We start from the raw sequence: 24,655 nt of genomic DNA on the forward strand, positions 1-24,655 counted from the left end.
CACCTACTGCCATGAAAAACATACTTTATGGGCATTGAAGGTCAAAGACTTTTGAACTTATTTTAAATGAACTTCTATATTTATCAACGGGATTAACACCTTTAGAAGTAATAGGCAAACCCTTTGTAGGAGAACCTCTTATTAAATGTTTCATTTGGCCTGAACAGCCTACTGAAGATTATGAACTTAAACAGGAAATGGTTTATAAAAATTTAGTTGAAAAGGCACCACAACGAGTAAATAGACATAATGAGAAGGCTATCAAACCTCCTATAATGGGATCAGAGAAAGGAAATTAAAACGTAAAAGACATAAAGTTAATACCCCCAGGGACATTAAGATTCTGAGTTAACAGGCGGAGTGACGACTGCCAGATCCCGAGTTGTTTTCAATGTTTCTTCCAAGATAGTTTTCCTGCACCGAATTCTCTTCAAATCTTAAACTTTTGTATAATCTATTCCCAAAATCTTAAACTATTGTATAATGTTAGTACGTAGGGAACCGAATATAATAGTCAAGTAGAAAACTTAAGAGAATCACAAATGAATAGTGATCTCTAGACATGAAATAAAACGAACAGAATGTTATATTAGTGAAAAGTATAATATGACAGTACTATTTAAACAGAGTGATGTTGAGACAACATAAAATGACTAGAGGATTTTATGTGTGTATAAAAGATACACTCCTGGAAATTGAAATAAGAACACCGTGAATTCATTGTCCCAGGAAGGAGAAACTTTATTGACACATTCCTGGGGTCAGATACATCACATGATCACACTGACAGAACCACAGGCACATAGACACAGGCAACAGAGCATGCACAATGTCGGCACTAGTACAGTGTATATCCACCTTTCGCAGCAATGCAGGCTGCTATTCTCCCATGGAGACGATCGTAGAGATGCTGGATGTAGTCCTGTGGAACGGCTTGCCATGCCATTTCCACCTGGCGCCTCAGTTGGACCAGCGTTCGTGCTGGACGTGCAGACCGCGTGAGGCGACGCTTCATCCAGTCCCAAACATGCTCAATGGGGGACAGATCCGGAGATCTTGCTGGCCAGGGTAGTTGACTTACACCTTCTAGAGCACGTTGGGTGGCACGGGATACATGCGGACGTGCATTGTCCTGTTGGAACAGCAAGTTCCCTTGCCGGTCTAGGAATGGTAGAACGATGGGTTCGATGACGGTTTGGATGTACCGTGCACTATTCAGTGTCCCCTCGACGATCACCAGTGGTGTACGGCCAGTGTAGGAGATCGCTCCCCACACCATGATGCCGGGTGTTGGCCCTGTGTGCCTCGGTCGTATGCAGTCCTGATTGTGGCGCTCACCTGCACGGCGCCAAACACGCATACGACCATCATTGGCACCAAGGCAGAAGCGACTCTCATCGCTGAAGACGACACGTCTCCATTCATCCCTCCATTCACGCCTGTCGCGACACCACTGGAAGCGGGCTGCACGATGTTGGGGCGTGAGCGGAAGATGGCCTAATGGTGTGCGGGACCGTAGCCCAGCTTCATGGAGACGGTTGCGAATGGTCCTCGCTGATACCCCAGGAGCAACAGTGTCCCTAATTTGCTGGGAAGTGGCGGTGCGGTCCCCTACGGCACTGCGTAGGATCCTACGGTCTTGACGTGCATCCGTGCGTCGCTGCGGTCCGGTCCCAGGTTGACGGGCACGTGCACCTTCCGCCGACCACTGGCGACAACATCGATGTACTGTGGAGACCTCACGCCCCACGTATTGAGCAATCCGGCGGTACGTCCACCCGGCCTCCCGCATGCCCACTATACGCCCTCGCTCAAAGTCCGTCAACTGCACATACGGTTCACGTCCACGCTGTCGCGGCATGCTACCAGTGTTAAAGACTGCAATGGAGCTCCATATGCCACGACAAACTGACTGACACTGACGGCGGCGGTGCACAAATGCTGCGCAGCTAGCGCCATTCGACGGCCAACACCGCGGTTCCTGGTGTGTCCGCTGTGCCGTGCGTGTGATCATTGCTTGTACAGCCCTCTCGCAGTGTCCGGAGCAAGTATGGTGGGTCTGACACACCGGTGTCAATGTGTTCTTTTTTCCATTTCCAGGAGTGTAATATAAAGTGACTAACTAGACAACTATTTTATAGTAGTGTATAATTTTCTATTTGGTATAGAATATTTTACACTTTTTATGAAATGTGATGTAAATGGGAGGGTTTGTATAATTTTTGGAAGGGGTGGATATTGAAGATCAAAACATGATTTACACCAACATATAAATCATGGGTAACACGGAACACACACCACACCCTTCAAACAACCCTTGCAAACAAGTGTGACTGATTCTTCACTATTTGCTGTTGCTAAGATTTTCTTCGGGGACCTCAAGGGTGACAGAACAGCTTCTGTGAAGTCTAGGGAGTAGGAGAGACATCTTGGCAGAAGTTAATTTATGAGAGCGGATCAGGAACCCCACCCAGATAGCTCCGTCAGTAGGAGTACTGCCTGCAAAAGGCAAAGATTCCCAGTTCGCACACAGTTTTTATCAACACCACGTTCATACTGAAAAATAGCTAATTTATGACAAACTATTCACAGAAGATCAACTGTAGGTATCAAAAATTAATGGACAGGGTATTTCATATACTGACTGGACTCCACATAGTGATCACTAGTCATGGAACAACAGACTAGTTTTAACAACCAACTGATGAAAAAAAAATTTTTTTTTCCTTTTGCATTCAGTTTTTCAGTCAATGAAACAACCAAATGAAACTAGTCTCTGTAGCCATGTGTTAGCTATATGAATGTTTTTTCTATAATGTGAGACGACCGATTGACGTAAGTCTCAGATAGTTACATCTGGTATATGAGTATTCTCTTTCAGTCTTTGGGTTTGAGTGACATGATTTCACTTATATATATGTTTCAGTCTTTTTCCATCCGGGAATGGGCAATGTCTATGGGGCAGGGCACACACCACTGCTGCAGGCAACCTCCTGTGCCACCAGGGCCACAGCAGCACTTGAGGAGGTGGCCTGTGTGCCAGCTGATGGAGCTGTGTGGGGCCCCATGGAGGCGGGACACCTCTTTGCCACTGCTGGGCCTTGGTGGCACGGGAGACGGATGTGGAGGAGGCGGGCTGCCATCCTCTTTCTGAGAGGGGTAGATTTGAATGGTTTTTGATTAATGAACATCATGACACCTTTTCAGTAAAATGGAATGCAAACATTCACTAAAATTTTGCAATGCTCTTTTCTTCTTCACGTCCCCTGGGGGCACTTTTTTGGTCAACTTTGCACCCCAATGATATATCAGCATTATTAGTTATGGGTTAATTGGACCTGGAACAACTTAATCCACAGCAATGTGTCAAAAAATTTTAAATGATGAAATGAAGAATTAGTCTATTCGGTACATAGTTAAATGAATGTGTATAATGTTTACTTTAGCTGAGATGTCTTCACATGCCCCCGAGTGGGGGGCTACCCTCTGAGGGAGTATGTGTATCCCGGTTGTATACTACTGCTTTAGTTCAACTAATGAAAACACAACAGACTGAGTTCACTCAGAGGACTGAACGGATAGCTCAGTCAACTAAGACACCAAAGAGTGGTTTCAGTTGAAAGAAATACATGGTTCAACTGACAGACTGTTTTCATTTTAAAAGAAAGAATGAATAACTCACTCAATATGCTAAACTACAAAGGAGTGCGTTGACAATTTTCATTCGGTTGCTGCCACACTCGAAACAAATAAATGAATAATAATCCAAACAATACATAAAACAACAACCAAGTGAACTGATTGTTTTCATTTGGTTGCACCCACAGACTGGTTTTTGTTCAAAAGACTGAATGAATAATTCAACTGGTACATAAAACTACAACCGAATTTGTTGACTGTTTTTCAGTAACCAACTGAATTAGTTGTTTTCATTCAGTGATTACAACAGTAATTAATCTAGAAAAACTTCCAGCTATTTCTTGGCCTCCACCGGTCATCCTGACATTACAACACCTCATCACAGATCTCGAACAAAGGAAAATCCAGGATGAAATAATGACAATATTATGCAAAAGACAGACCACTACTCACCATACAGCGGAGATGCTGAGTCAAAGATAGACACTACAAAAAAAGACTGTCAAACAAATAGGCTTTTGGCCATAAAGACCTTCATCAGAATTTGACAACACACACACACACACACACACACACACACACACACACACACACAACCATGGTCTCTGGCTGCTGATGGCAGACTACAAGCAGCAGTGCATGATGGGAGAAGCAGTCTGGGTGGTGGGAGTGAGGAAGAGGCTGGGGCAGGGAGGAGGAGAGGTAGCAGGAAAGCTATCCCCCTCCCCCCCCTCTTCCCCAGTCTCCTCCTCATCCCCACCTCCACTATCCAGATTGCTTCCCCCATCATGCAGTCTGGCCTCGGCAGACCATGGTCACGTATTTGTGTGTTTTTTGTCTAATTCCAATAAAGGCCGTTTTGGCTGGAAGCTTATTGGTTTACAGTCTTTTTTGTAGTGCCTGTCTGCGACTCATCAGCCCTAGTATATAGTGAGCAGCAGTCTATCCTTTTCCATAATATTGTCGTCGTGTATCTCAGAGATTTCAAGTCACCAGACTTAATAGAAGTAAAAGGGAAATGATGAAAATGGTGAAGTTGTCATAAACTGGGCACAAGAGAGTAACTTATATTTTGTGTTGTTTGATGCAAACGATAAAGGAACATTTGTATCAGCACCAGGGAGACAGAAGTATAATTCCAATCTATGCTTTGTACCAACTAGTGAGATTAAATTACCTCTCAGTGTTGCTGGTTGGTATTACAAGAATTCCCACAAGGCCAACACCATCCAATCTTTATTGAAATTGGAACAAGTATCCCACTGGTATCATCCTTTGCATGACCTATACAGAAATTTATAAAAACGAAGTGGGACATATTTGCTAAAAATCTGAACAAATGTCTTGGTTCGACTCCCACAAAAGCAAAAAACTATGAGAGGCTGTTGGAGCTATGATAAGTGCAGCAAACAAGGCAGTCCCTAGGGGCTACAGCAAGCACTATATTCCAGGTTGGAATTAAACTACTGAGAAAAAAATTGATGAATTTCTACATTTCATAATCTCGATACAGCCAGACTTACTAGGTGGATAGAGACTGCTGAGTTGCACAATTTTCAAACTTCAAGTACAGAAGCATAGTCATTACTAGGGAAGTTGGGTCAAAACAACATATAAGTAAGGGGCAACAATCATACATCAGCATTATAGGATTGTGTCACATTTACTGTTCACATACAGAGCATCAAGTGATAAAGCTCAGACAAGATGCATAAGAAACAGACCTACATTGCTCAAAAAGAACAATCTGAGTTCCCAAGAACTCTCTCTGTATCTGACATTTCTGCTGCTTGTAAAAGTCTACAACCTGGAAGGGCAATGAGAAGTAATAGAATCGACCCCAATAATGGGAATTATGCAAAAAGATGGCTGGCAGATTTCTTCTCTGACATAATGTTATCTGGTTCAGTCCTATATAAAGTAAAGCAATCAAAGATCATAGCAACACGCAAACACAGCATGGCATCAGACCACACAATGTACAATCACACAATTGGGTACTATTTTGCAAGTTACTTGAAAGAAACCTACACAATCAGTTTAGTTCAGTGATTTTTCAGAACCTCCCTACTGAGCAAGCTGGATTCCGACCAGGATATGGCTGCACTGATCGAGTCTCATGATTAACAATGTTTATTGAAGCAGTGTACCAAATTAAGCAGAAATCATTATTTGATTTCGTTGATCTAAGTGCAGCATATGACATGGTCTGGAGGAATGGGGTGCTTTATAAATTATTACAACTCATTCCACGCAATCAGGCAGCAAAACTGATTGACAACATGATAGATGGAAGGGTATTTACTAAAACTAAAGAAAAATATACTAGCTGCCCAAAAGCATTGAATAATGACTTACCATCCTCACTTTCCTCTTGTTTAATTTATATTCAGGGTGACACAGAAAAAAGGGAACATTTCCACACTCCAATAAAAAATAGAAGTGATGAAGGAAAGAAGTTGCATTTGTAGTAATTTGCCCTTTACAAAACACTGATGGCATTTATCATTTTTTTAAAAATTACGTCCTTTAGACGGCGTCCTCCTGTACGAACAAAAACTAAAATTAAACTCCTCCTGAACAGGCCATGAAGACCCAATGGTGCCCACCAGCCACTGTGTCATCCTCAGTCCATGGGCAAGACTGAATGCGGATATGGAGGGGCATGTGCTCAGCACACCGCTCTCTCCCAGCTGTACGTCAGGTTCCGAGACTGGAGCTGCTACTTTTCAATCAAGTAGCTCCTTGGTTTGCCTCACAAGGGCTGATTCCATCCCGCTCGCCAACACCGCTCGCAGACCAGATGGTCACCCATCCAAATGCTAGTCCAGCCTGACAGCGCTTAACTTCAGTGATCTGACGGGAACTGGTGTTACCACTGCGGCACGGCCATTGGCCCTCCTGTATGAATACATTCCTGAAATCTGCTGTTGAGATTCCTCATTGACCGCTGCAACGTCTCAGCTGGGATACTGTGAATTGCATCTCGAATTCTCTGTTTTAACTCACCCAGGGCTCTTGGTCGAGTCATGTAGACTTTGCTCTTGAGGTAGCCCCACAAGAAAAAATCATAAATGAATAAATCTGGCACCACGGAATGTTACCGAATCATGAGATTACATAGTTGCCACACAATTCTCGCTCATATGCCATTCATTGCCGTGCAGTGTGTCACTCCATCCTGGTGAAACCAAGCTTCTTGAACGTTTGGAAAGTTGTTCATTGCAAGTGTAACGAAAGTTCGTACCATCTCCATGTGCCAACTGTAAAAATTGTTAGTTCGCCTAAACAGGTCATTCCAAAGGATTTAAATATGCTTAATCTCATGTTAGTAAATTGTTAAAGTGTCTGTAGCAAGATCCCCAAGTTACTCTCTGAAATAAACAGTAGCAATGCCAATTTTGTATCAGGTACCGAAAGCTGGTTGAAACCAGACATAAAAAGCAGTGAAATTTTGAACTTGGGTTGGACAATGTTTAGGAAGGATAGGACTGATTCTATGGGAGGTGGTGTGTTCATTGCAGTTAAAAGCTGTTTAAACCTAGTTGGATCGATACTGGGTCGGACTATGGAATAGTCTGGATAAAGCTGTCAATCAGACAAGGATTACCATTGTATTATGATGTTTTTATAGACTATCAGCATCCGCAACAAACTTTGCAGAATGTTTCATGGAAAGTTGAGTACATAGGAAGTAAATATCCAAATTATCCATTAGTTATAGGTGGAGACTTTAATCTGGCATCCATTGACTGGGAAAATTACATGTTTGTCACAGGGGGCAGAAGCAAAGATTCGTGTGAAGTTATTCTAGCAGCGCTCTCAACATACAACCTTGAACAATTGGTTAGAAAACCAATTCGAGATGGGAACATATTAGATATCTTGGGAACAAACCGACCTGATCTTTTTGAGGAAGTTAATCTAGAAGAAGGTGTTAGCGACCATAATGTCATTGTGGCTTCTATGTCGTGGGGGGGGGGGGGGGGGGGGGGGGGGCAGCGTAGAGTTTTCTTGTTTGAGAAAGCAAATAAAAGTGTCATTAATGAATATCTTCATAGTCAGCTCCAAGCATTCACCGCGGGACAGGAAGATATTGAGCATCTTTGGTTGGAATTTAAAGGTATCGTCAACCATGTTTAGAGAAGTATGTGCCTAGCAAAAATTTAGTGGAGGGAAAGGATCCACTTTGGTACAACAAACATATTAGGAAGTTGCTGAGAAAGCAGAGAATTTTGCACAGGCGTTTTAAATGTAGTCACTGCCCCACTGACAAACAGAAATTATGAGAAATGAAAGCAGCTGTCAGAAGGACAATGAGAGACTCTTTTAACGAATTTGAAAGCAATATTTTATCTGCAGATTGTAAAAATAACCCCCAAAAATTCTGGTCATACGTAAAATCTATGAATGCTACCAATAATTAAATACCATCTCTTGCTGACAGTATGGGTAATGTAACTGATGATGACAAACAGAAGGCCGAAATTCTAAACTTAGCTTTCAAAAATTAGTTGATAGTAGAGGACTGCAGCACCAATCCATCTTTCAATTATTGAACAAATGCAAGGATGGCTGACATAGCGTTTAGTGTACCAGGGATTGTAAAATGATTAAGATCCTTAGATGCCAGGAAGGCATCTGGCCCAGACGGTATCCCCATAAGATTTTATGTGACTATGCTACAAATATAGCACCATTCTTATCCATCATCTATCAGAGATCATTAGAACAGCGGAAAGTTCCATGGGACTGGAAGAAGGCCCAGGTCATAGCAATCTATAAAAAGGGTAGAAAATTGGATTCACATAATTACCAGCCAATCTCACTGACATCGATCTGCTGTAGAATCATGGAACATATTTTGTGTTCAGACATAATGACTTTTCTAGACTCTGAGAAGCTCATCTGCAGAAACCAGCATGGTTTTAGGAAACAGCGGGCAAGCCAGACACAGCTGGCCCTCTTTGTGCATGATATACAACAGGCTCTAGATACCGGCTCCCAGGTTGATGCCATATTTCTCGACTTTCGAAGGGATTAGACTCAGTTCCACACTGTCGCTTGCTCCAAAAAGTGCATGCTTACGGTCTATCCAATGACATATGCGGTTGGATAGAAAGTTTTCTAACAGACAGGGAGCAGTACGTCGTCCTGAACGGGGTGACTTCAACAGAGACAAGCATAATTTCAGGTGTGCACCAGGGCACCGTAATAAGTCCGCTGCTTTTTACGCTTTACATAAACAATCTGGTTGATGGTATTGACAGCGGCATTAGACTGTTTGCCGATGATGCTGTAGTGTACAGGAAAGTAGTACCACAGGAAAGTTGAGAACAAATCAATGAGGATTTGCAGAAAATAAATGCGTGGTTTGATGACTGGCAGTTATCTCTTAATATTAGTAAGTGTAACTTACTGCGCATAACAAGGCAAAAATCCCCATTAATGTACGAGTACAAAATAAATGCGCAGTCTTTGGAAGCGGTATCATCCTTCAAGTATCTGGGTGTGACTATTTGAAATGATCTCTGATGGAATGATCAGATTACACAAGTAACGGGTAAGGCGGGCTCTGTTCATCTGTATGGGACCCTTACCTGTTGGGTCTGATTCAAGAGATTGAGAAGGTCCAAAGAAGAGCAGCAAGATTCGTGACTGGTACATTTAGCCATCTCGAGAGCATCTCATAGAAAGAGAAAGTTTGAATTGGGACACACTTGCAGATAGACGGTGCACTAAATGGAAGGGGCTGCTCACTAAATTCCGAAATACGGTCTTCACCGATGATTTAGAGCATATATTATCACCAACTTTCAAATCGTGCAATGATCACCATTCAAAGATAAGGGAAATTAGAGCTCGTACTGAGGCATTCAGACAGTTGTTTTTCCCTCGCACGATCCACGAGTGGAACAGAGAGGGGGGGGGGGGGGGGATATGACTTTGGCGCGAATTGTGCCCTCCACCACACACCGCTTGGTGGCTAGCGGAGTATATACGTGGACGAAGATCAGTATTGACAGTTATTGTGTTTCCCTGTTCATTTGTGAAAAAATACGGTCCGATAATCCCATTTGATGAAACACCACACCATACTGTCACTTTACTAGCATGTAAAGGGCACTCATAAACGTCATTAGGATTTGTGTTTGCCCTGTAACGGTAGTTCTGTTTATTTACATAACCTGTGAGATGAAAATAAGCATCATCTGACATCCACAACTTGTTTAGAAATTCATCGTTATTGTTGATTTTTGTTATCATTTGTTGACAGAGTCCTAATTGTAACCGGTAATCGTTGTCCTTACCGGTAATCGTTGTCCTTCAATTGTTGCACCATCAGTAGTTTGTACAGATGAAATTTTAAATCAAGGTGAAGAACCCTGTGAACACTCTCCCGGAACATTCCAACCACTGCTGCTCGCTTACGAATTGAACGCCATGGGCTCCATAAGAAATACAGACTGGCATACAATATCAACATTCACTAGAGAACGCACATTTCTTGGTTGTCCTGTTGGTTTCTTCTTGAGGGCAGATCCAGGCTCTTCAATGTCTTTAATACAACATTTTATGGCACGTTTTGGAGGTACGGCATCATGATATTATAAATTGTAAAAACATCGAAACTCCCTCTGCATTGCTACCAAACTATCATTGTTTTTATTAAACATTTTTATAGCTAATGCACGCTGTTGTCCATTCCACTGATCCATGATTACTGAAATGGATAACCGACATGAACCCACAGTGCTGCCACCTGCCCATGGCGGCTGCTACTCATTTCAAACATTCCCGTTATTGTGTGTCACCCTGTATATCTGATATTCCTACAACACATTGGAGGATGTTTGGCTATGCGGACAACTGGGTAATAGTTACTCAGCACAAAACTTTTGAAACAAATCACGAAATCCTAAATTCTGATCTAGACATCTTAAGCCAACATGTCCATAAATGGAGGCTACAACCAAACTCAAAATATAACAGAAGTTGCCCATTTTCATCTGCCCAATATATTGCCACACAAACCTCTTGATGCCTGTTCTGATGGAGATGATCTTCATCATAACATGCATCCAAAATACCTTGAGATCCCATTAGATAGGTCATTTTCTTTCAAAATCATCTACTAATCTCAAAAGCAGAAACAACATCCTCCATAAACTCTAATTGGGGATTGTCAGCAGACACTCTCCGGGTGTCAGCACTTGGACTACTACATTCAACAGCAGACTACTGTGTGCCTGTCTGGCTCGGCATTGCGTATATAAAAAAGGTAGACATACAAGAAATTGAATTCAGTGCCACTGATGAATGGAAATGCTGCTGACAATAAAACTGTCCTCCACGATGCCTGAAACTGCCCTGTGTCCAGAAGAAACCTCTGGATTACATCAGCCTCAAGCTGTTTGGACTACCACATCCCAATGTGCCATGGTGATGTTTTATCAACACGTCCCTCCTGCGTTTACAAGGGTCCTTTCAACAATTTCCTGACAGCAACAAGTGGTGTAATAAATGATATTTGTCTATAGCTACTGTCATTTGTGTTATATTTTATGATGGAGAGCTGTGCTGAAATGTTGACATGTAGTAGTTTGGTTATATTTATATACGTATAGCTATTCTTGTGACTCAAAACATCATAATGTATGCATATCATATATATAAATAATAAATAAATAAGTAGTGGTAACATCTCTTATCAGAGCTCTAGTACCCTCATTCAGTTTCATTAACAAACTTACCTATTACATCTACACCTACACTCTACAAGCCACCTTGCAGAGTGTGGTGGAGGGTACTTCTGGTACCACTACCTGACAACCCTTTCATGTTTCATTTAGGGATGGTGCATGGGAGGAACAACTGACAGCAAAGCTTCGTACAAGCTCTAATTCCTCCGATTTTCTTGCCACGATCATTTTGCGGAATGTATGGGGGAGGAAGTAATGTTTCCCGACTTCTCAGACCACCAGTTCTCGAAATTTCTACAGTATGTGTCTCCAAGATGCATAATGTGTCTCTCGTAGCATCTGCCACTGGAGTTCGATGAGTGTGTCCATATTGTTCTTGCACCAAGTAAACAATTAATTAAATGTATTGCCTGTTCACAGCTTGTTGATTTAGAATAAAGTGTATGCAGTTTGTAATGCAACTGTATACGGAACACCCACATTTCCAAAGAATACCTTCATGAGCAATTATTTGCGAAGTTGGTGATTTTAAATATTTCATTCTGCTGGTGATTGTCAACTGCTGAAAATTATATAAGTTAAGACCGGTCCATATTCATAAATTTAATAGTGTTGAAGACTTTTTATCATAATTGTTAATTTACAACTTGTTTATTCATTTTTATGTTCTGATGCTATATGATACAACATTTTGTAGCACCAGGCTCAAAGCGAAATCATGTATGAAGACATAGAACCGTGACGTGGCAGCTTCTGAAATGCTCTTTCCGAGGAATACTTCTGCCGAGATGAAAAAACTATGCCGAAAATGTGAGAGAATTTCTCTTTGAAGAACAGGATATCAAAATAGACAGTGCAGGGGTAGGCAAGGAAATAGTGTGTACGTTAAACTACATTTTAAAGCATGTTCCATAAAAAACAACAGTTCTCCCATTATTTTTAAAACAGCTCACCAGAAGCTGTAGCTTTTCAAATGCTGGCTCACCAGAGGTGATGCTCGCCATTCTCTCTAAAGTCATATTGCATGGATGGCATAGGAAGACTCCAGTTCAGACACTGCAAATGTTCTTGCAAATGGTGTCCAAGTGTTTTTACAGGAAAACATCATGATCCCTTTCCTGTTCTATACAGTTCTATCCGTCCAGTCACATTAACGTGATCACTGCCTATGTTATATGGTTATATGTCAACGTGCAATAACCACTCACCGATGGCAGGTGGCAGCACTAGTAGTAGAGGGTACATAAAGTGTCTGGAGATGTGGGAAACAGTGCAGTCATTGTTGGACTACAGAAACAGAGTAATTTATCTGATATGCAAAACGGCATGATCATCAGCTTCTGAGCCAGGGGTGGAAGCATTTCTGAATTGGCTGAGTTTCCAAAATGTTCACCTGCCACCTTCATTAAAGTATACCACACACTACAAAATGTCGCTATCCAAAACTGGTGCTGAGCAACTGTAGTCGACCACGGGTCGTTGATGATAGGGTGAATGACAGCTGCACAGTTGTGTTTGGGTGAATAAATGTGCAACTGTTGAGCAACTAACCACCCACATGAACTAAGGGGCTACAAACACCCTCTCCTCAATGATCATTCAGGGAATGTTGCTGTGTATGGGCCTCTGCAGCAGGAATCTGGTTTATGCACCCATGCTGACAGCTGTTCACTGGCGACGAGGGCTAGAATTTGCATGCCAGTGATGTAACTGGATGTCAACCAAGTGGCGATAGGTGACACTTCCATAGGAATCGCATATTATCCTCTGCTGGACTGATGGCCTTTGCTGTGTACAGCTCTGCAGGAATTGTCGGAAGGGTCCAGGACAGAGGAGTGAGCACTGTAGTCTGGGGAATATTTTAGTGGCATTCCACGGGTGATCTCGTCATTCTGGAAGGCACAATCAATCAACATAAGTTTTTAATCAGCACGATGGCATTCACCAGCAGGACAATGCAACATGTCACACAGCTCACACTGTATGTGTGTGGTTCGATGAGCACCAGGATGAGTTTGCCAAGCTCCCTTGGATACTTAAACCCCCTCCCCCCAATCCAGGATCTAAAACCAATCAAGAATCTGTCAGACTACCTCAAATGGGCTGTTCGCGCCACACAGCCTCAACTGTGAAACCTGGTGCAACCATCTGGCCATGGCACTATAATTGGCATGGCTGACCACGGCCCTGCAGTTGGCATGGCTTCACATACCTGTCAGTACCTTCCAGAATCTCAATGACTCTCTTACCGCACATCTGCATTTCATGAGGTCATTACCTATTTTTTTAACAGATGATCACATTAATATGACTGGAACGTGCATCTTAAGTTACAAGGGCTTGAGGACATCTATGCACTGACAATTAATCTAACAGACAGGTAAAATGACACAACAATCGACTGATCTTCAAGGCAGAACTACAGGTCAAGGAGAGAGTTTGCATACACTATGTGATCAAAAGTATCCCGACATCTGGCTGAAAATGACTTGCAAGCTCATGGCAACATTCATTGATAATGCTGGAATTCAATATGGTGTTTGCCCACCCTTAGCCTTGATGGCAGTTTCCACTCTCACAGGCATACGTTCAATCAGGTGCTGGAAAGTTTCTTAGGCAATGGCAGCCCATTCTTCATGGAGTGATGCACTGACAAGAGGTATTGATGTCGGTCGGTGAGGACTGGCACGAAGTCGGCGTTCCAAAACACGTCAAAGGTGTTCTATATGATTCAGGTCAGCACTCTGTGCAGGCCAATCCATTACAGGGATGTTATTGTCATGTAACCACTCTGGCACAGGCCATGCATTATGAACAGGTGCTCGATCGTGCTGAAAGAGGCAATTGCCATCCCCAAATCACCCTTCAATAGTGGGAAGCAAGAAGGTGCTTAAAACATCAATACAGGCCTATGCTCTGATAGTGCCATGTGAAACAACAAGGTATGTAAGCCTCCTAAATGAAAAACACAACCACATTATAACATCACTGTCTCCGAATTTTACTGTTGGCACTACACACGCTGGCAGATGACGTTCACCGAGCATTCGCCATACCCACACTCTGACATCGGATCGCCACACTGTGTACTGTGATTCGCCACTCCACAAAAAATTTTTTCACTGTTCAGTCATCCAACTTTTATGCTCCTTACACCAAGGGAGGCATCATTTGGCATTTATCGGCGTGATGTGTGGTTTATGAGCAGCCGCTCGACCATGAAATCCAAGTTTTCGCACCTCCCGCCTAACTGTCATAGTACTTGCAGTGGATCCTGATGCAGTTTGGAATTCCTGTGTGATGGTCTGGATAGATGTCTGCCTGTTACACATTACAACCCTCTTCAACCTTCCGTGGTCTCTGTCAGTCAACAGACGAGGTCGGCCTGCATGCCTTTGTGCTGTACATGTCCCTTCACGTTTACACTTCACTATCACCTCAGAAAAAGTGGACCTAGGGATGTTTATGAGTGTAGAAATCTCATGTACAGATGTATAACACAAGTGACACCCAATCACCTGACCACGTTCGAAGTCCACGAGTTCCGCGGAGCGCCCCATTCTGCTCTGTCACGATGTCTAATGACTACTGAGGTCGCTGATATGGAATACCTGGGAGTAGGTGACAGCACAATGCACCTAATATGAAAAACATATGTTTTGGGGGGTGTCCAGATACTTCTGATCACGTAGTGTATGTAAACAGTCATTGTACTCTCCTTCACTGTTAAGTCACAAGCAGGTTAGTTCCCTTCTAGAGGGTGCCAACTGTACCACTATTGTATTTTTAATATTCTTTTTCCTATTCTTTATTATATATTACAAGTGGGACTCCTCATGGATTGATAACAGCCATAATGAAAACCATCTTCTCAAGTTTCCTGGAATAAACAGTGTCCTTTGGAGGAAGAAGATGATACTGGTAAAAAAGTAAGGCACACGTGTGGCTGACGCTGTGCTCCAGCCGTGTGCTGCACTTTGTTCCCACATTGTAACTTAGATATAACTTTCCAACTCTCCCTTATTAATACCCCCTAAGAGGATGTCTGAGATACAGCATCTGCTTCTTTTATCTCCAAAAATAATTTCTATTTTTTTATTGAAATTCATCAGAGTTGTAATGTTCAAGTATGACATGAGAGGAACAAAGAATGATCAGAGTTCATCAATTTGATGATTTGAAACAGAGAGCAGCTGGCCATAGCACTGGAGTTGTCATGGCTCCACATCCCTCCCTGTACCTTGCAGAACCTCAATGACACTCTTCCAGCATGTCGGCATTTCAAAATGTGGTTACTGAGACTTTGGACAGATGGTCACATTAATGTGACTGTTGGACGCGGAAAGTGAACTGAAATGGTTGTGACCTCACTGAATGAATTGTCTGTTCAATTGCTTTTGGGAAGCACTTTCAAATCCTAATCAGAAGATCATACGGGTATTTTGACTCCACCAGTCAAAATGGAAATCCAGTGTCTTAACCAGTGCATCAGCTCATTTGGTTCATGTCATGTGGATTTCCTTGCAAGCTTAGTTGCAAAGCAGCTGTACAAGTATAGCGGTCTTATTATTTATTACTTTACACCAGATGGAAATGCAGATTCATTTCGCACAAGCACGATGTGGAACTACATGACAGAGAACACTGATTTTAATAATCAGCATTAATTACATAAAAATAAACAAAATACTCACTCAGAAATTTCTCAGCTTCTTCGCCTGTGACTGAAGCTGAAATCTCCCGTTCACAGGCATCCCATAGGACAAGGGTAAACTTAAACTTCAGCTCCAAGAATTTTGGCATACCTGGGAAAAACATAAAATGGCATCATAAATCTTATGTCCACTACTGTTCTTCATAAAAGTAAACAATCTCCTGCCTAATATACAATAAGCAGAATTAGTTCTTTTTGTAGATGACATTAGTATTGTGATCAATCCAAGCATAAATACAAAAACAGAAGAAATGGTAAACAGTGTTCTTAAAACCATCAATAATTGGTTTTTGGCAAATGATCTCACCCTAAATTTTAAAAAGACACAACATAGTCAGGCCTGTACATCTAGGGGTTTACACCAATGATAAGTTTAACGCATGGTTAGGAAAGAATAAACAAAGTGGATACTTCAAAATTCTTAGGGGTCTATATTGATGATAATCTTAATTGGAAAAAACACATTTTGGAACTCCTGAACTGACTCGTGGAGATAACATCTTGGACCTGCTGATAACAAACAGACCCAAACTTTTCGACTCTGTATGTACAGAACAGGGAATCAGTGATCATACGGCTGTTGCAGCATCCCTGAATATGGAAGTTAGTAGGAATATAAAAAAAGGGAGGAAGGTTTATCTGTTTAGCAAGAAGGCAGATTTCAGACTACCTAACAGATCAAAATGAAAATTTCTGTTCCGACACTGACAATGTTGAGTGTTTATGGAAAAAGTTCAAGGCAATCGTAAAATGCGTTTTAGACAGGTATGTGCCGAGTAAAACTGTGGTTCAACAACAAAGTTAGGAAACTACTGCGAAAGCAAAGAGAGCTTCACTCTAAGTTTAAACGCAGCCTAAACCTCTCAGACAAACAGAAGCTAAACAATGTCAAAGTAGCGTAAGGAGGGCTATGCGTGAAGCGTTCAGTGAATTCGAAAGTAAAATTCTATGTACCGACTTGACAGAAAATCCTAGGAAGTTCTGGTCTTACGTTAAATCAGTAAGTGGCTCGAAACAGCATATCCAGACACTCCGGGATGATGATGGCATTGAAACAGGATAACACGCGTAAAGTTGAAATACTAAACACCTTTTTCCAATGCTGTTTCACAGAGGAAGACCGCACTGCAGTTCCTTCTCTAAATCCTCGCACAAACGTAAAAATGGCTGACATCGAAATAAGTGTCCAAGGAATAGAAAAGCAACTGGAATCACTCAACAGAGGAAAGTCCACTGGACCTGACGGGATACCAATTCGATTCTACACAGAGTACGCGAAAGAACTTGCCCCCCTTCTAACAGCCGTGTACTGCAAGTCCCTAGAGGAACGGAAGGTTCCAAATGATTGGAAATGAGCACAGGTAGTCCCAGTCTTCAAGAAGGGTCGTCGAGCAGATGCGCAAAACTATAGACCTGTATCTCTGACGTCGATCTGTTGTAGAATTTTAGAACATGTTTTTTGCTTGAGTATCATGTCATTTTTGGAAACCCAGAATCTACTATGTAGGAATCAACATGGATTCCGGAAACAGCGATCCTGTGAGACCCAACTCGCTTTATTTGTTCATGAGACCCAGAAAATATTAGATACAGGCTCCCAGGTAGATGCTATTTTTCTTGACTTCTGGAAGGCGTTCGATACAGTTCCGCACTGTTGCCTGATAAACAAAGTAAGAGCCTACGGAACATCAGACCAGCTGTGTGGCTGGATTGAAGAGTTTTTAGCAAACAGAACACAGCATGTTGTTATCAATGGAGAGACGTCTACAGACACTAAAGTAACCTCTGGCGTGCCACAGGGGAGTGTTATGGGACCATTGCTTTTCACAAAATATATAAATGACCTAGTAGATAGTGTCGGAAGTCCCATGCGGCTTATCGCGGATGATGCTGTAGCATACAGAGAAGTTGCAGCATTAGAAAATTGTAGCGAAATGCAGGAAGATCTGCAGCGGATAGGCACTTGGTGCAGGGAGTGGCAACTGACCCTTAACATAGACAAATGTAATGTATTGCAAATACATAGAAAGAAGGATCCTTTATTGTATGATTATATGATAGCGGAACAAACACTGGTAGCAGTTACTTCTGTAAAATATCTGGAAGTATGCGTGCGGAACGATTTGAAGTGGAATGATCATATAAAATTAATTGTTGGTAAGGCGGGTACTAGGTTGAGATTCATTGGGAGAGTCCTTAGAAAATGTAGTCCATCAACAAAGGAGGTGGCTTACAAAACACTCGTTCGACCTATACTTGAGTATTGCTCATCAGTGTGGGATCCGTACCAGATCGGGTTGACGGAGGAGATAGAGAAGATCCAAAGAAGAGTGGCGCGTTTCGACACAGGGTTATTTGGTAACCGTGATAGCGTTACGGAGATGTTTAACAAACTCAAGTGGCAGACTCTGCAAGAGAGGCGCTCTGCATTGCGGTGTAGCTTGATCGCCAGGTTTCGAGAGGGTGCGTTTCTGTTTGAGGTATAGAATATATTGCTTTATATTGCTTCCCCCTACTTATACCTCCCGAGGAGATCACGAATGTAAAATTAGAGAGGTTATAGCGCGCACAGAGGCTTTCAGACAGTTGTTCTTCCCGCGAACCATACGCGACTGGAACAGGAAAGGGAGGTAATGACAGTGGCACGTAAAGTGCCCTCCGCCACACACAGTTGGGTGGCTTGCGGAGTATAAATGTAGATGTAGATGTAGATGAAATGACTTAAGAGTGCCACTTTTGCACTAAGAATCATTTCAAATCAGGGGAAGGAGAAATCAGAAAGTTGACATATTCTGCATATTTTAATTTCATAATGTCATATGAAATAACATTCTGGGGTAACTCATTTTTAAAAAAGAAAGTTTTCATTTCTCAAAACTTGCTTTAAGAATAATATGAGGTGCTCATCCATGACCATCTTGTAGACATCTGTTTAAGGAACTGGACATTCTGAGTACTGCTTCACAATATATTTCTTCCCTCATGAAGTTTGTTGTAAATAATCCACTACAGTTCCAAAAGAACAGTTACATACATAATTATAATACCAGAAGGAAAAATGACATTCATTACTCCACAATAAGGCTGTCTTCAGCACAAAAAGGTGTGTGTGTGTGTGTGTGTGTGTGTGTGTGTGTGTGTGTGTGTGTGTGTGTGTGTGTGTAACTAAACCTGCTAAAACACATGAAATAATAAAAATATTATGAAAAGAACAGTTGCTATTCACCATACAGTGGAGATGCAGTCGCAGATAGGCACAACAAAAAGACTGTCAAACAAAGCTTTCGGCCAAACAGGCCTTCATCAGAATAGACAACAGACACTCGCACAAACACAACTCACATACACATGACCACAGTATCTGGCTGCCAAGGCAAGCCTGTGAGCAGCAGTGCATGATGGGAGAAGGAACTGGATGTTGGGGATAAGGGGACGGCTCGGGGCGGGAAGGGGGTGGGATGGTAAACTGCTGTTTGTGGGAGCATAAAGGCACACGGTAGGGAGAAGGTAGGGCAGCTAGGTGCACTCAGGAAGTTGGAGGGGGGGGGGGGGGGGGCAGGGGAAAAAATAAAGAAGTAAAAAGATTGTGGTTGTATTGGTGGAATAGAGGCTGTGTAGTGGTGGAATGGGAACACAGAAGTGGATAGGTGGATAATGACAATAACTAATGAAGGTTGAGGCAGGATGGTTACGGGAATGTAGGATATATTTTAGGGAGAATTCCAATCTGCGGAGTTCAGAAGAGCTGGTGTTGGTTGGGAAGGATCCACATGGCACAGGCTGTGAAGCAGTCACTGAAAGTAAGAATGTTGTGTATGCAGTGTGCTCAGCAACTGTGTGGTCCAGCTGTTTCTTGGTCAGCTTGATGGTGGCCATTCATGCAGACAAGACACCTTGTTAGAATGCAATACACTGGTTTAGCTTAGCTTGTAGATCACATGACTTGTTTCACAAGTATCCCTTCCTCTGATGCGATAGGTGATGCTTCTGACCAGACTGGAGTAGGTGGAGGTGGGTGGATGTATGGGACAGGCCTTGCATCTAGGTATATTACAGGGATATGAGCCACAAGGCAAGGGCTTTGGGGGGGGGGGGGGCGGAGTTATGTGGGGATGGACAAGGATACTCTGTAGGTTCCGTGTGCATGGGATTACTAGCGAGGGAGGGGTGGGAAGGATAGTGGGTAGGACATTCCTCATCTCAGGGCATGGCAAGGGGCAGTCGCAACTATGGCTCAGAATGTGATTCAGTTGCTCCAGTCCTATGTGGTACTGAGTCATGAGGAGAGCGCTCCTCTGTGGCCAGACAGTGGGATTTTTTGAGTTGGCAGGGGACTGCAGAGATATGGCACAGGAGATCTGTCTCTCTACAAATTGGGAGGCAGCCTCAGTGAGACCCTAAGTGTATTTTGAGAGGGCTGCTCATCACTGCAGATGTGTGACTAGGCTGTGTGGAAGGGACTCCCTGTTACGGAATGGGAGGCAGATGTCAAAGTGGAGGTATTGCTGGTCGGTGGTACATATGATATGGATGGAGGTACTGATGTAGCCATCTTTGTAGTGGACAGGTGGGTTGTTGGGCTGAGAAGGACCAGGTGAAGGTAATGGATGAGAAGGTGTTGAGGTTCTGGTGGAATGTGGATAGGATATCCTCACCCTCAATCCAGATCACGAAGATAATATCACTGAATCTGAACCAGGTGAGAGGTTTGGATTCTGAGTGGTTATAAAGGCTTCCTCTAGATGGCCCATGACTAGGTCGGCATAGGATGGTGCAATGTGGGTGCGCACAGCCATAGTCCATATTTGTTTGTAGGTATTGCCTTCAAAGGAGAAGTAAGTGTGGGTGACGTTGCAATTGGTCATGGGGATTAGGTTTGAGGTTATAGCTTTGGAATCCATCGGGCACTGGGAAAAGTAGAGTTCAGTAGTGGCAAGGCTATGGGAATTAGATATGTTAGTGTAAAGAAAGTGGTATCAATAGTGATACGCAGGGCACCATGTGGTAAAGGAACAGGAACTATGGAGAGTTGGTGGATGAAATGGTTGATATCTTTTATATAGGGGGAGGGTAGGTTGCGGGTAATAGGCTGAAGGTGTTGGTCTACAAGAGCAGGCTGGAGATCCTGTTGGATTGGCTTCACTGTGGTAGGTGTTTTTTTTTCTATTTCTTTTTTTTTTTCTTTCTTTTTGCAAATCACACTTTAAGTGCCTGCCACTCTCAAACAGTGCATGGACAAAACGAACACCTATATCTTTCTGTGCGAGCTCTGATTGTTCTTATTTTATTGTGATGATCATTTCTCTCTGCGTAGCTTGGTGCCAACAAAATATTTTTGCACTTGGAAGAAAAAATGTGTGATTGAAATTTCTTGGGAAGATCCCACAGCACAGAAAAATGCCTTTGTTTTAATGGTGTCTATCCTACATTCTGTGTCATGTCCCTGACACTCTCTCCCCTATTTCATCATAGTACAAAATTTGCTGCACAACTCTCAACTTTCTCAATGTACAGTGTTAATCCTATCTGCAAATGATTCTACACCATGCAGCAGTACACCAAAAGAGAATGGACAAGCACAGTGTAGGCAAACTCTTTAGTAGATCTGTTACACTTTATGAGTGTTCTGCCAATAAAGTGCAGTCTTTGGTTTGTCTTCCCCACAACATTTTCTGTGTGTTCCTTCCAATTTAAATTGTTCATAATGTAATTCGAGGTATTTAGTTGTAACAACAAAAACAATCAATTTCTGACAATTGCATAGATAAAAAAATCTACTCACCAAGCAGCGGCAGAACACACACATGAGAGAAGGTTATGATTAGGCAAGCTTTTGGAGCCATTTGCTCCTTCTTCAGGCAGAAGGTTTGATGGGGAAGGAAGAGGGGTGAAGGAAAAGTACTGGACAGGTCTAAGAAAAGGGATAGAACCACAGGTCTGGGGAGACTTTCCAGACAGGATGAGTAGGAAAGACTGATTGTTGGGGACTGCACCTGACAAGATTTGAAAACCTAAGAGCTTTGATGTGGAAGATAGGATAATATGCAATACATAGATTATAGCTTAACATTGTGCACGAGTTAATAAGAGTAAAAAGCTAAGTGCATTGTACATACAGAGATGGGAGGGGGGCAGCAAAAAATACACAGGTAAGAAAATTAAAACCATAGTAAACTAAAACAGAGTGAAGGAAGGAGTAGTTACTGTGAAGAAATGCTCAGATGGAAGACACTAACGTAAATTAAAACCAGGTGGGTGGCGAAAACCAAGGACATGTTGTAGCGATAGTTCCCACCTGCTGAGTTCTAAGAAACTGGTGTCTGGGGGAAGAAACCAGATGGCGTGTGTGATGAAATAGGCACTGAGGTCACGACTGTCGTGTAGAGTATGCTCTGCAACATATTTCATGTTGCCAGAATACACAGTCCGCCTATGCGCAATCAGCCCATTGATAAATCGTTGATATTCATGCTGACGTATAAGGCCGAACAGTGTTTACATAACAGCTGGGATATAACATGTCGTTTCACAGGTGGCTCTACCTTCGATAGTATATGTTTTGCCACTTACAGGGGCTGGTATAGCTGGTGTTAGGAGGGGATGCATAGGGCAAATCTTGCAATGGGGATGGTCACAGGGGGAGGAGCCATAGGGAAGGGAGATGGGTGTAGAAGGAGTATAGGATCTGACAAAAATAACCCGGAGATTGGGAGGAGGGCAACGGAAAGCTATTCTAGGTGTGGTGGGCAAAATCTCAGACAGAATGTATGTCATTTCAGAGCATGACTGTAGGAAGTCATGGCCTTGTCGAAGTAATGATTAATACACTACAGACCAGGATAATACTAAGTGACCAGTGGTGTGCTCCGAAGTTGTTTTTGGAGGGGTCAGCACTACAAGGATTGGATGTGACGGCCTGGGAAATCTGCTTTCGAACTAGGCAGGTGGGGTAATTATGTCCAGTGAAGGCTGAGGTGAGAACGGTGGTGTATTGGTATAAAGAGTCTGCATCTGAACAAATACACTCCTGGAAATTGAAATAAGAACACCGTGAATTCATTGTCCCAGGAAGGGGAAACTTTATTGACACATTCCTGGGGTCAGATACATCACATGATCACACTGACAGAACCACAGGCACATAGACACAGGCAACAGAGCATGCACAATGTCGGCACTAGTACAGTGTATATCCACCTTTCGCAGCAATGCAGGCTGCTATTCTCCCATGGAGACGATCGTAGAGATGCTGGATGTAGTCCTGTGGAACGGCTTGCCATGCCATTTCCACCTGGCGCCTCAGTTGGACCAGCGTTCGTGCTGGACGTGCAGACCGGGTGAGACGACGCTTCATCCAGTCCCAAACATGCTCAATGGGGGACAGATCCGGAGATCTTGCTGGCCAGGGTAGTTGACTTACACCTTCTAGAGCACGTTGGGTGGCACGGGATACATGCGGACGTGCATTGTCCTGTTGGAACAGCAAGTTTCCTTGCCGGTCTACGAATGGTAGAACGATGGGTTCAATGACGGTTTGGATGTACCGTGCACTATTCAGTGTCCCCTCGACGATCACCAGTGGTGTACGGCCAGTGTAGGAGATCGCTTCCCACACCATGATGCCGGGTGTTGGCCCTGTGTGCCTCGGTCGTATGCAGTCCTGATTGTGGCGCTCACCTGCACGGCGCCAAACATGCATACGACCATCATTGGCACCAAGGCAGAAGCGACTCTCATCGCTGAAGATGACACGTCTCCATTCGTCCCTCCATTCACGCCTGTCGCGACACCACTGGAGGCGGGCTGCACGATGTTGGGGCGTGAGTGGAAGATGGCCTAACGGTGTGCGGGACCGTAGCCCAGCTTCATGGAGACGGTTGCGAATGGTCCTCGCTGATACCCCAGGAGCAACAGTGTCCCTAATTTGCTGGGAAGTGGCGGTGCGGTCCCCTACGGCACTGCGTAGGATCCTACGGTCTTGGCGTGCATCCGTGCGTCGCTGCGGTCCGGTCCCAGGTCGACGGGCACGTGCACCTTCTGCCGACCACTGGCGACAACATCGATGTACTGTGGAGACCACAAGCCCCACGTGTTGAGCAATTCGGCGGTACGTCCACCCGGCCTCCCGCATGCCCACTATACGCCCTCGCTCAAAGTCCGTCAACTGCACATACAGTTCACGTCCACGCTGTCGCGGCATGCTACCAGTGTTAAAGACTGCGATGGAGCTCCGTATGCCATGGCAAACTGGCTGACACTGACGGCGGCAGTGCACAAATGCTGCGCAGCTAGCGCCATTCGACGGCCAACACCGCGGTTCCTGGTGTGTCCGCTGTGCCGTGTGTGTGATCATTGCTTGTACAGCCCTCTCGCAGTGTCCGGAGCAAGTACGGTGGGTCTGACACACCTGTGTCAATGTGTTCTTTTTTCCATTTCCAGGAGTGTAGCATTGCCTCAAATGCCTAGGCCATATGGGAGGGAATGTATGATATGGGAAGGATGGCAACTGTCAAGAGTATTTAGTTAAATTTACGGCCTTTAGATTAGACTGAGTTATCGTTTAACTGAAGTTTAACGGATTCCTTTTAGCAGTCACGTG

General features: G+C 43.5%; 1 protein-coding gene across 2 annotated transcripts in view; it reads right to left on the reverse strand.

Moving 5' to 3' along the window:
* The window catches only part of LOC124776906, a 213,864-nt gene that overhangs the window by 12,174 nt on the left and 177,035 nt on the right, over positions 1-24,655 (reverse strand). For both annotated transcript variants that reach the window (XM_047252121.1, XM_047252112.1), the window contains one exon: positions 16,037-16,147. In XM_047252121.1, coding sequence (XP_047108077.1) covers positions 16,037-16,147 — 111 coding nt within the window. The remainder of the gene's footprint in view (positions 1-16,036; positions 16,148-24,655) is intronic.

This window comes from Schistocerca piceifrons, chromosome 1 (assembly GCF_021461385.2).
Source record: "Schistocerca piceifrons isolate TAMUIC-IGC-003096 chromosome 1, iqSchPice1.1, whole genome shotgun sequence".
NCBI classification, from domain to species: domain Eukaryota; kingdom Metazoa; phylum Arthropoda; class Insecta; order Orthoptera; family Acrididae; genus Schistocerca; species Schistocerca piceifrons.